Source organism: Sturnira hondurensis, unplaced genomic scaffold (assembly GCF_014824575.4).
Source record: "Sturnira hondurensis isolate 20B ecotype Veracruz unplaced genomic scaffold, ASM1482457v3 Scaffold0022258, whole genome shotgun sequence".
NCBI classification, from domain to species: Eukaryota; Metazoa; Chordata; class Mammalia; order Chiroptera; family Phyllostomidae; genus Sturnira; species Sturnira hondurensis.
In genome coordinates this window covers 1,771,270-1,783,750 of record NW_028094889.1, presented here as the reverse complement: position 1 = coordinate 1,783,750, position 12,481 = coordinate 1,771,270, and the positions used below count along the sequence as shown (strand labels likewise).

At 38.0% G+C, this 12,481-nt stretch overlaps 1 protein-coding gene across 2 annotated transcripts in view; it reads left to right on the top strand.

The window, feature by feature from the left end:
* SPIDR (scaffold protein involved in DNA repair) overlaps window positions 1-12,481 on the top strand; it is a 387,966-nt gene that overhangs the window by 119,455 nt on the left and 256,030 nt on the right. For both annotated transcript variants that reach the window (XM_037035383.1, XM_037035384.1), the window contains one exon: window positions 9,606-9,706. In XM_037035383.1, the coding sequence (XP_036891278.1) occupies window positions 9,606-9,706 (101 nt within the window). The remainder of the gene's footprint in view (window positions 1-9,605; window positions 9,707-12,481) is intronic.

Below are 12,481 nucleotides of genomic sequence, written 5' to 3'. Positions count from 1 at the left end.
GGACAGAGGTTGGTGGTAAGCAGTCACAGCCAAACTTTGCAGCTGAGTGGCCTGAGTAAATCACTTCCATTGATCTGCCAACAGCAACCAAGGCTCAACTACAATAGGAGGGTGTACACAGTGCACATGAAGGGTGCACTTCAAATTCCCAGCTTGGGTGATAGGGGAGGTGTTACCACTGGATCCTACAGGACACCTACTACATTACACCATGCTGCCAAGGCACGGAGTCATAGCAGCTCTACCTGGTAACGTAGAAAAAATAAAGGGAGGCTGCCAAGATGAGGAGACAAAGAAAATGGCCCAAATAAGAGAACAGATCAAAACTCCACAAAAACAGTTAAACAAAATGGAGATAAGCAATCTATCAGATGCAGAATTCAAAACACTGGTTTTAAGGATGCTCAAGGAACTTAGTGAGGATCTCAGCAGCATAAAAAAGATCCAGCCAGAAACAGGATTCATAAATTGGAATAAAGAATAATGTACAGGGAAACAACAGTAGAGCTGATGAAGCTGAGAATCAAATCAATGATTTGGAATGTAAGGAAGCGAAAAGCAACCAGTCAGAACAACAAGAAGAAAAAAGAATTCAGAAAAATTAAGGTAGTATGAGCAGCCTCTGAGACAACTTCAAAAGGTCCAAAGTTTGCATCTTAGAGTTGCCAGAAGGAGAGGAGAAAGAGCTATAAATTGGAAATCTATTTGAAAAAATAACAAAAGAAAACTTCCCTAATTTGGCAAAGGAAATAGACACGCAAGTCCAGGAAGCACAGAGAGTCCCAATCAAGATGGACCCTAGGAGGATCACACCAAAACACATCATACTTAAAATACCAAGGGTTAAAGATAAAGAGAGAATCTTACAAACACAAGAGAAAAAAGAGTTACCTACAAAGGAGTTCCATTCATCATCACCCAGCCATTATCACTTGAAATGTTAAAGGGCCTTATTTAAGAAAAAGAAGGTCAAATCAGTGAACATTAAAGTGCCAACAAACTGGTGGCTATCAACACCTAAGTCTAAAAAATGAAAAGATAAGCAAAACAAAGTAAGCAGACAAGCAATAGGAACAGAATCATGGGTATGGGGATAATTTGAAGTGTTAACAGCTGGGAGTGGGAAGAGGAAGAAAGGAGGAAATGGTACAGGGGTGAAGAAGCATGATTGGTGGAAACAAGATAGGCAGGGGGATATTAAGAATAATATAGGAAAGGGAGAATGCAAAGCACTTAAATGCATGACCCATGGACATGAACTAAGTGGGGGAGCATATTGCTGGAAGGAAGGGATGGTACAGGGTGGAGGAGGACAAAGGGAAAAAATAGGGACAACTGTAACAGCATAATCAGTAAAATATACTTAAATGTGTGTATATATATATATATATAGTATACTTATATGTTATATATTTATATACTTGTAAAGTGTCACATGTATATAGATAATATAGAACACTGAATTTGAGAGTCATTGCACAGTAGTCTGGTAATCTTCTCTATCATTCCAAATTCAGGATATATACCACTGAAGTGAGTATTCTGTTTCAATTTTAAATGATATCTTTGCTGGATAAATTAGTGTTGAATGTAGGTTTTTGCTTTAGGAAAACTTTTTTTTAATCCTCACCCAAGGACATTTATTCATTGCTTTTAGAGACAGTCAGGAAGAAGAGAAGAAGGGTGAGAGAGGAACAGAGAGACATTGGTGCATGAGAGTAACATCCATTGATTGTCTTCTAGCACATACCTTAACCAGAGACCAAAACCACAATCTGGGTGTGTGCTCTGACCGAGAATCAAATCTATAACATTTTACTTTGTGGGATGTGGGATAATGCTCCAACCAACTGAGCCACACCCTCCTAGGCAGTTTTTGTTTTATATCATTTTGGATATTTCATGTCAATCCATTCTAACCTGAAATGTTTTTGTTCAGAAATTAGCTGACAGTATTAGAGCTTCCTTATAGGCAAGTTGTTTCTCTCACTGCTTTTAAGTTTCTCTCTTTATCTTTAACCTTAAACATTTAAATTATTTTGTGTCTTGGTATGGGCCTCTTTGGTTTCATTTTGTTTCGGACTCTCGGCACTTCTCGGCACTTTTTTCCTTGATCAGGTTATGGAAGATTTCAATCATTATTTCTTCAAATAGGTTCTTTTTTTTTTTACTTAATTATTTTTCAAGTACAGTTTTCTGTCTATTACTCCCGTGCCATTCCACCCACCTGTGCTCCCCAACTCCCTCTCATTTCCACCCTTCTCAGTTGTTGTCCATGTATCCTATATATTTGTTCTTCTAAATCCCTCCCCTATTTCTCCTGAAATTTTCTCCCCTTTCCCCTCTGGTCACTGTCCCCCTATTCTCTATTTTGGTGTCTTTCATTATATTTTGCATGCTTGTTTGTTTTGTTGTTTAGCTTCCTGTTAAAGGTGAGATCATATGGTATTTGTCCTTCAACACCTGGCTTATTTCACTCAGCATAATGCTTTCTAGTTCCATCCATGCTGTTGAAAAGATAGGAGCTCCTTCTTTCTTTCTGCTGCATAGAATTCCATTCTGTATGTGTACCATAGTTTTTTGATCCATTCATTTACTGATGGGCACCTAGTTTGCTTCCCACTCTTGGCTATTGTAAATTGTGCTTCTATAAACATTGGGGTGCATATGTTCTTTGGGATTGGTGTTTTAGGGTTCTTAGGGTAGAATCCCAGCAGTTGAATTGCTGGGTCAAAGGGCAGGTCCAATTTTAGTTTCCTGAGAAAATTCCATGCTGTTTTCCATAATGGTTGTACCAGTCTGCAATCCCACCAACAGTGGACTAGAGTCCCCTTTTCCCCACACCCTCTCCAATATTTTTTGTTCATTGCTTTGTTTATGGTAGCCATTCTGACCAGTGTAAAGTGGTATCTCATTGTGGTTTTAATTTGCATCCCTCTGATAGCAAGCGATATTGAGCATCTTTTCATGTGTCTCTGGATCCTCTGTATGTCTTCCTTGGACAAGTGTCTGTTCAAGTCCTTTCCCCATTTTTTAATTGGGTTAGTTGTCTTCTTAGAGTGAAGTCATGTGAGTTCTTTGTATACTTTGGAGATTAAAACCTTGTCTGAGGTATCATTGGCAAATATGTTTTCCCATACAGCTGGTTGTCTTTTTATTTTAATGCTGTTTTATTTAGCTGCACAGAAGCTTTTTATTTTGATGAGATCCCATTTGTTTATTCTTTCCTTTATATTCCTTGCTTTAGGGGACATATCAGTAAAAATGTTGCTGCGTGAAATATCTGAGATTTTCTTGCCAATGTTCTCCTCTAGGACTTTAATGCTGTCACAGCTTATATTTAAGTCATTTATCCACCTTGAATTTATTTTGGTGTATGGTGTAAGTTGGTGCTCAAGTTTCATTTTTTTGCACGTAGCAGTCTAGTTCTCCCAACACCATTTGTTGAAGAGGCCATCTTTACCCCATTTTATGTTACTGCCCTCTTTGTCAAATATTAATTGACTATAGAGAGTTGGGTTTATATCTGGGCTCTCTGTTCTGTACCATTGGTCGATGTGCCTGTTTTTATGCCAGTACCAGGCGCTTTTGATTACAGTGGCCTTGTAGTACAGTTTGACATCAGGTACTGTGATCCCTCCTACTTTGTCCTTCTTTCTCAACATTACAACTACTATTCGGGGTCTTTTATGGTTGCATATAAATTTTTGAAGTGTTTGTTCTATGTCTATGAAATATGCCATTGGTACTTTAATAGGTATTGCATTTAATCTGTAAATTGCTTTGTGTAGTATAGACATTTTGGTGATGTTAATTCTTCCACTCCATGAACACAGTATATGTTTCCATTTGTTTGTGTCTTCCTTGATTTCTTTCTTCAGTGTTGTGTAATTTTCTGCATACAGGTCTTTAACCTCCTTGGTTAGATTTATTCCCAGATATTTTATTTTTGCTTTTGGTATATCGAATGGGATTTTTTTTCCTGATTTCTGCTGCTTCTGTTTCATTGTTGGTATACAAAAATGCCTTTGATTTCTGGATATTGACTTTGTATCCTCCTGTTTTGCCAAATTCATTTATTAGTTCGAGCAGTTTTTTAGTAGAGGCAGTAGGCTTTTCCATGTACACTATCATGTCATCTGCAAACAATGCCAGTTTTGTTTCCTCCTTTCTGATTTGGATGCCTTTTATTTCCTTTTCTTGTCTGGTCACTGTGGCTAGAACTTCCAATACTATATTGAATAGAAGTGGTGATAGTGGGCAACCTTTTCTTGTTCCTTATCTTAGTGGAAAAGCTGTTAGTTTTTGCCCATTGAGTATGATGTGGGCTGTAGGTCTTTCATATATGGACTTTATTATATTGAGGAATGCTCCCTCTATTCCCATTTTTCTGAGTACCTTTATCATAAATGGGTGTTGTACCTTATCAAAAGCTTTTTCCACGTCTATTGATATGATCATGTGGTTTTTGTCTTTGCTTTTGTTTATGTGCTGTCCATCCTTGCATTCCTGGGATGAATCCCACTTGGTCATGGTGTATGATCTTTTTGATGTATTGTTGGATGCGATTTGCCAATATTTTGTTGAGGATTTTAGCATCTATGTTAATCAGCGATATTGGCCTAAAGTTTTCTTTCTTTGTTGTGTCTCTATCTGGGTTTGGGATTAGGATGATGCTGGCTTCATAAGAAGAGTTTGGGAGTTTTCCCTCCTTTGGGATTTTTTTTAATAGTCTGTGAAGAATAGGGGTTAGCTCTTCCTTAAATGCTTTGTAGAATTCTCCTGTGAAACCTTCTGGTCCAGAGCTTTTCTGTGATGGGAGTTTTTTGATTACTGCTTCAATTTCATCTGCTGTTATTGGTCTGTTCAAGCTTTCTACTTCCTCTTCATGGAGGTTTGGAAGATTATATTTTTCTAGAAATTTGTCCATTTCACCTAGGTTTTCAAATTTCTTGGCATACAGTTCTTCATAGTAATTTCTTACAATCCCTTGTATTTCTGTGGTATCACTTGTAATTTCTCCTCCTTCATTTCTTATTGTGTTTATTTGTGTCCTCTCTCTTCTTTTCTTAATGAGCCTGCTTAAAGGCTTGTCTGTTTTGTTTATCTTTTCAAAAAACCAACTTCTGGATTCATTGATCCTCAGAATTGTGCTTTTAGTCTCTATGTCATTTAATTCTGTTCAGATCTTGGTTATTTCCTTCCTTCTACTTGCTCTGGGCTGTCTTTGTTGTTGTTCTTTGAGTTAGGGTTAGGTTGTTTGTTTGAAATGTTTCTGTCTTCTTTAGGTAAGCCTGTATTGCTATGAACTTCCCTCTCAGGACTGCCTTCGCCGTGTCTCATAAATTTTGGGTTGTTGTGAGTTTGTTTTCATTTGTTTCCAGAAACTTGATTTCTTCCCTAATTTCATTCTTGACCCATTCGTTGTTTAATAGCATACCATTCAGTCTCCATGATTTGGGGTGTTTTGGTTTTTTTTCTTTGGGGTTGTTTTCTAATTTCAGTCCCTCGTGGTCAGAGAAAATGCTTGGTGTGATTTCAATTTTCTTGAATTTGTTCAGAGTCTCGTTTTGTGTCCTATCATGTGGTCTGTCTTTGAAAATGTTTCATGTGCATTTGAAAAGAATGTGTGTTTAGCTTCTTTGGGATGAGGGGCTCTATATATATCAGTTAAGTCCATTTCATCTAGGGCATTGTTCAATGCCACAGTATCTTTGTTGAAACTTTGTTTGGAAGATCTGTTCGTTTTTGGCAGTGGGGTGTTAAAATCCCCTACTATAATGTGTTGCTGCCAATATCTTTCTTGGAGTCCTCTAAGATTTTCCTTATATATTTGGGTGCTCCTATGTTGGGTGCATATATATGTACGATGTTAAAGTCTTCTTGGTGGCTTCTTCCCTTGAGTATTGTGAAGTGACCTTTCAGGTCTCCCTTTATGGCCCTTGTTTTGAAATCTGTTTTGTCTGATATATGAATTGCTACCCTGCTTTTTTTTTTCTTGTCCAGTTGCTTGGAAAATTTGTTTCCCATCTTTCACTTTTAGTCTGTGATGGTCTTTTGTCCTGAGGTGGGTCTCCTGTAGGCAGCATATGTGTGGGTCATGCTTTCTTATCCATTCAGCTATTCTATATTTTTTGATTGGAGCATTTAGTCCATTTACATTTAATGTTATTATTGATAGGTACTTATTCATTGCCATTTTTGTACCTGAGTTCCTCTCTGTGTCTCTCTTTTCCTTCCTTTCCTTAAAGAAGCCCTTTTAGTATTTCTTGTAGAGCTGGTTTGGTGGAGGCATATTCTTTTAGACTTCTTTTGTCTTGGAAGCTCTTTATTTGGCCTTCTATATTGATTGAGAGTCTTGCTGTGTAAGGCAGCCTTGGTTGTAGGCCTCTGGTTCTCATTACTTGAAATATTTCTTGCCATTCTCTTCTTGCTTGGAGTGTTTCCATTGAGAAGTCAGTAGCTAACCTTATTGGGGCTCCCTTGTATGGTACTTCCTTTTTCTCCCTTGCTGCCTTTAAGATTCTCTCTTTGTCTTGGAATTTTGCCATTTTAATGATGATGTGTCTTGAAGTGGGCCTCTTTGGGTTCCTCTTGAATGAGACTCTCTGTGATTCATGATTTCACGTAACTTTTTCTTTCATCAAATTAGGAAAATTTTCCCTCATTACTCTTTCAAATAGGTTTTCTATCCCTTGTACTTCTTCTTCTCCTTCTGGTATTCCTATTATTCGGATATTATTATGTTTCATATTATCTTGCATTTCTCTTAATCCCTCTTCATTCTTTCTGAGCCTCTTTTCCCTTTCTTGCTCTTTCTGAGAGATTCTTTCTACTGTGTCGTCCAACTCACTGATCCAATCTTCTGCCTCATCGATCCTGCTTTTCATTCCTCCTACTGTATTCTTCAGTTCCAAAATTGTATTTTTCATTTCCTCTTGGCCTTTGGTGATAGTTTCTATTTCCTTTTTCATGTGGATATAGTTTGTGGAGAGCTCATTGTAGCTCCCCTCTAGTTTCTGGTAGCTCATTGTGAGCTCTTTGAATTTCCTGATAACTAGTGCTTTGAATTCAATATCTGATAGCTGACTTGCCTCTCTTTCATCTGACATTTTTGAGACTTCCTCCTTTTCTTTCATTTGGGCATTGTTTCTTTGTCTTCCCTTTGTTCATGGGACTCTTCTTGTTAGCCTCAGTTTCTTAAATTGATGTGTTCTGACTCCCTTGGTTTATGGTGTGAACTTCTGTGGTAGAATACCTTTGAAATTCAATGTTGCAGTGTCCTGCAGGTTTCTTGATGTTCTCCGCTTCCACCTACTCCTTTCTTTGTGTGTGTGTGATCAGTTGAAGGGGGAGGTAAAATGTTTTATGACAGCAGAAGAGTACTCTATGATATTTACAGTCACAGCCGGTAGAAAAGAGATAGAGGATCTTTGCTCTATATAGTGTTAATTGTAATCTTGAACCCAATTTGGCATTTTTAGGAAATGATAGACCAAAGATAAGCCTCTTGTTGGGGAGAGAAGGCTTGTGAGTTGTATCTAGAAAGCAGTGAGGTTGCGGGTGGTCAGATTTTGAGTTAAAGTGAGAGTAAAGAATAGGAAATAGGCATAGCATGTGAGGAAGTAGAGTTAATCACTACAGTAATAGAATTCAGGAACCTAAAGTGGGCTAAGACCTTAGAGATGTGTTGTGGAGCATTTACAGTGGTATGTAAAGCAATAAACAGACACAAAAAAGGGCAGGAGAAGTGAGGAAAAAGCAGTAAGTTTGGGTTCGATTCCCAGTCAGGGCACATGCCTGGGTTGCAGGCCAGTTCCCTGCAAGCCAACTCCCAGCAGGGGACGCACGAAAGGCAACCATACATTGATGTTTCTGTCCCTCTCTCCTTCCCTTCCCCTCGAAAGATAAATAAATAAAATATTTTAAAAAAAAAATCAGTATGTTTGGGATGAAAGGAAGGAGGACTAAAACAGGAAAAAAGTAAGGAGAGGAACAAAGTACCGAAAGATACAGCAACAATGAAATTTAAAATATATACGATTAGTTAAAAAAAAAGTTTTTAAAAAGGTAATTTTTTAAAAATTTTATTTAAAAAAAAAAACAAAAAACCCTCACTTTTTGGTTTCAAATTGTCCAATCCAGTTTTTCTGGTTTCTGCAGGACCCCTCTTTGGGCTGGGTTGTAGGCCCAGGCGCACACATACCGGCCAGCCAGGCTATCAGACTGGGGTGTGGGTGCTCCCCCACCCTACAGGCTGCCTGGGCCCCACGGGATCTGGTACTGGTCCTTCCTAGTCCTGTGGCTGGGTGAGACCCAAGGCAAGCTGCCTTCGCAGGAGAACACCTCACTTTCCAATAAAAACTTCTCCAGAAAACCTGCCTCTCAGCCCAGCCCAATCCCCAACCTGACTGGTTAGGACAATGCTCCTCTCAAATTTCCTGGGCTGGCGGGCTAGTGGGCTGGCGACCACTGAGATTGCAACTGAACATGGCCCTCTGTCCTTGCCACCTTCCCTGCAAACTTAGGCAGACAGGTCTCTGCCACCCAGCCCTGCCTAGATGGGGAGCGAGGGAGCCAGCTCTCTTCCAAGGACCCCGAAGCCAGGCCAAGGCTCCACTGGGTGCTGGGCTCCCAATGAGTCCTCAGTGGCAGATGCCTCTGTCACTGGGCACTGACGGAAGCCTCTGGGCCCCGACCGTAGAGGCAACCACGGCTCAGGGCCATTATGCGCCGGCCCAGGGCTGCTGCCGGCCCAGCCGCCTCCGTCCTTACTCACGTCCCTGAGACCCCACTGACCTGTAGCTGTCTGGTCCGTCACTATCTCTGGTCTCTTCTTTTCATAAATGCTGGGGAATTGTTGGTTGGGGAATTGATTGCGCTGTTTCTCAGTAGATCTGCCAGGATTTTCTCCCAGGAGTATGAGAACTGGAGTTGCTCTGTCCTACTCAGCCACCGTTTTTTTGCAAACTCCTAGTTGTATTTATTAATAAAGACTTTTATGTGTGGACTTGATGTCCACAGTTACCAATCATCTTTTTGCAATACATGAAAATTGTTCTGTTTATTCTTGCTGTGTATTTGTGATTAATACTCAGTATCTTTTTTGTTAGAATAGTGAGTCTGTACGTAGATTCTCCTATAGAAGTGTTTCACCTATCAGGATTTATTATTGACTGCACCTCTGAACCTGCTACATTTGTTTGCCACTGCCTGCAGAGCAGATTACAGGTCTTTCTCCACCTCAGTGGCATAACTCATTGTATTTTTTTTGTATGCTTAGCACTTTGCTAGGTAGACCAGAAAACAAATAGTCTGAATGTGTTTACAGGATAAGTAAACTAAGAAGAATGAAAGAAATCAAACTGATCTGAAGTAGTCCATATTTTTAATAATCAGAAAACTGAGCTTCCAAGAAATCTCTAAAAAGTGGATTACTGACCTAGGAAGATCGGGCCTTTAGAAAGAGAATGTGATGTCACATAAGTTAAAATTTGAATGGTCTATCTTTTTGTCTCTGGTTGGAGAGTATAAAATATAAATGTGGCAACTATTCTGAAGCTTTTCTTTTAAGTAAACCTAATACATCATAATTCATTAAACAGAGGCGGACTAGCAGAAAGACTAAATGGACTGCAGAATCGAGAGAGATCTGCCATTTCTTTGTGGAGACATCAATGTGTTTCTTACCAAAAGACACTTCCAGGTAAGGCTTTCACCGGCATCTGAGACTGTGGGTAAAAATATGCCAGTTAAAATTTTTACATTAAAATATATGAAGTTGATCATTACTATTTTCATGACCTTATTTTTCTTTAGGTGTCCTATAGGTCTCAGAAATTGTTTCAAAAGATGAGCTCATGAGTGTAAGGTCTTAATGATTTCTCCCCATAGAGTCTCTCACAGGTCAGCTGGAGACTTATTCATAAAGATCTGGCTTGGAGCATTGTATATTAAACCTTTTTTTTATTGCATCTAACCCAGTAGTTTACAGACTTCTGGGATCACGACTTCCACAGTTAGAAGTATATGTTATATCATCTCCTAATACACACATGACATTCACACACACACACACACACACACACAAAATATACACCCCTTAAACTAATACTTCATAAACAACAATAATATTGGTATGTTCAATATACTCTACACTCACTTTTATTTTTACCTTAATCCTAGTTCCATTAAATTGATGCAGGCTTTTGTAATAATTTTCAAAGTACAGTTCAAAAGTTGCTAAGATAAGCGAATGACTGAAACTTGTGTTTTTTACCATTTGTTTTTTATTTTTAAAATATTTCACATACCAAGAAAAGTTTTTTCTCCTGTGAGACAATGCTCTTTTTCATGGTGTCTTCCCGGGTTGTCACTTTATTTGGAGTAAGGGAAGAGGTGTGTGGGCATGCTCATCTATTCTACATCTACTATTAATAATAATTTCTCCAAAGGAGGACATTTAATATTCAATAGCCAAGATATGGAAACAACCTGAATGGTCATCTGTGGACAGTTGGAAAAAGAAGTGGTACATATACACAATGCAGAAGTACTCGGCCTTAAATAGGAATTAAGTCTTGCCATTTACAAAAACATGGATGGACCTAGTGGGTATTGAGTCAAGTGAAATAAGTCAGACAGAGAAAGATAAATACTATATATTTTCACTATTCTGGAGCGTTTAAAAAACAAAATGAACAAAAGAGACACAAACTGAGTTGCCAGATGGAGAAGGATTGGGTGATCTGTGTAAAAGGGCTGAGGGGATTGAGAGGTACAGATTGGCAAATACAAAATATTCAGGAGGGGAGTAAAGTACAGCATAGGGAATATAGTCAATAGTATTGTAGTAACTGTGTATGGTGCCAAGTAGAGAGTAGACTTATTGAGGGAATTACATTATAAGTTATATAAATGTCCTACCACCATGCTGTTTACCTAACACTAATATAATATCAAAGGTCAACTGTAATTATAATTTTTTAAATTAAAAACAGTTGTCTCTCCAGGGATAATTAGAATATGCATTTTAATAGACTCACAGGTTATTTTTGCACATATTAGAGTGCAAAATAGAACTACAGCTCTAGATAGAACACTCAGTGTTACACATTTCTTTAGAAGACTTTTGAACTCTTATCTTAAAATCTTTAGCAACTGTTTTCTCTCTTTCACAGTTTTATATTAGAGTATTATGACATAATACCTGACACTTAGGACCCAAGAATAATTTTCCTGTTATATGAACCTATAGATCAGCCTATTATTACATTTATTTCTTTGCATCTTGTTATTTTTATATCAAGGATTATAATATTAAGGAATCATTTTTGTAACTCATTTGATCAGTCAGAAAGCCAAGCATGTGTTAAGATTGCCTAATGGTGTTATTCAGGGAAGTCAATAATATACTGGCTTAAGCACAAAAAAGAATTTAATAGTACTCACTGCTTGAAAGTCACAGGGAGAAAGACCATGCTTCAGACATGTTGGTTTTGAAAGGTTGGTACATCTTCTTCATGTGGTAAATCCCAGCTTCAAGTCCAATAAAAAGGATTCTTTTCTAACGTTTTGTCAGAAATCCTGAAATGACTTTATTGATGTAACTGAGACATGCATCCCTTCTTGAACTAATCACTGGCAGGTAGAATGTAATGTAAAGCACTGTGGTCACCCATTGCTTAACTCATGATCATTTTCTTTTCAAACTTATTTAATAAACATCAACTAGAACATTTATGACTTTACAATATATTATCTCATTTTCACCTTTTAGTCATCTTTCATTTTCTTTTATTTATAAGTATACAGATGTGCATAATTGACCTATGAATGATCTTGACCTGGAGTGATCACTTTTTTCATTATCTATTCATCTTCACTTCTAAACAGTTTCATTTTAATCTTTGTGTCATTCACCATTTTAAATGTAGTTTGCAGTTCTGTGTATTGTAAGCTTCTTTTGTTTTGTTTGAACCAGGGAAATATGGTCTTGCCACTAAAATTCTCAAACTCAATCCTTTTTCCCAATTTTTTGCTGCCCTTCTTTGAAGTAATTGTATAAATGGTAAGCTTGGATTTCTTTGAGACTATATATAAATACTTGAGTTATTAGATTTCAGAGAGAACACTTTCATTTCTTAGTGACAGAGACCCATCTTGTATTCAGAGGTTGAGGTAGGGTTGTGAACTATAGGATGGAAAAGACAGGGTGGGAGGAAAGGACAAGAGGAAGATCACAGACCTGACTGGGTTACTCATCTTCTTCATGGAGTTTTACTACAGCTTAGAAGACCAGAAAATTGGAGGTACCATTTATGTACTACATTGGTATTCATACCAAACCTTCTTTTTTTTCTTCCAAAAAGGTAGTATGCTAATTCTTGAGGGCTCTTGGAGATATTCTAGTCTAAACTCTTCATTGGGGTATTAATAGTATATTGCCTAGAGGAAGAAAGTAACTGGGTCTGGTTAAAGG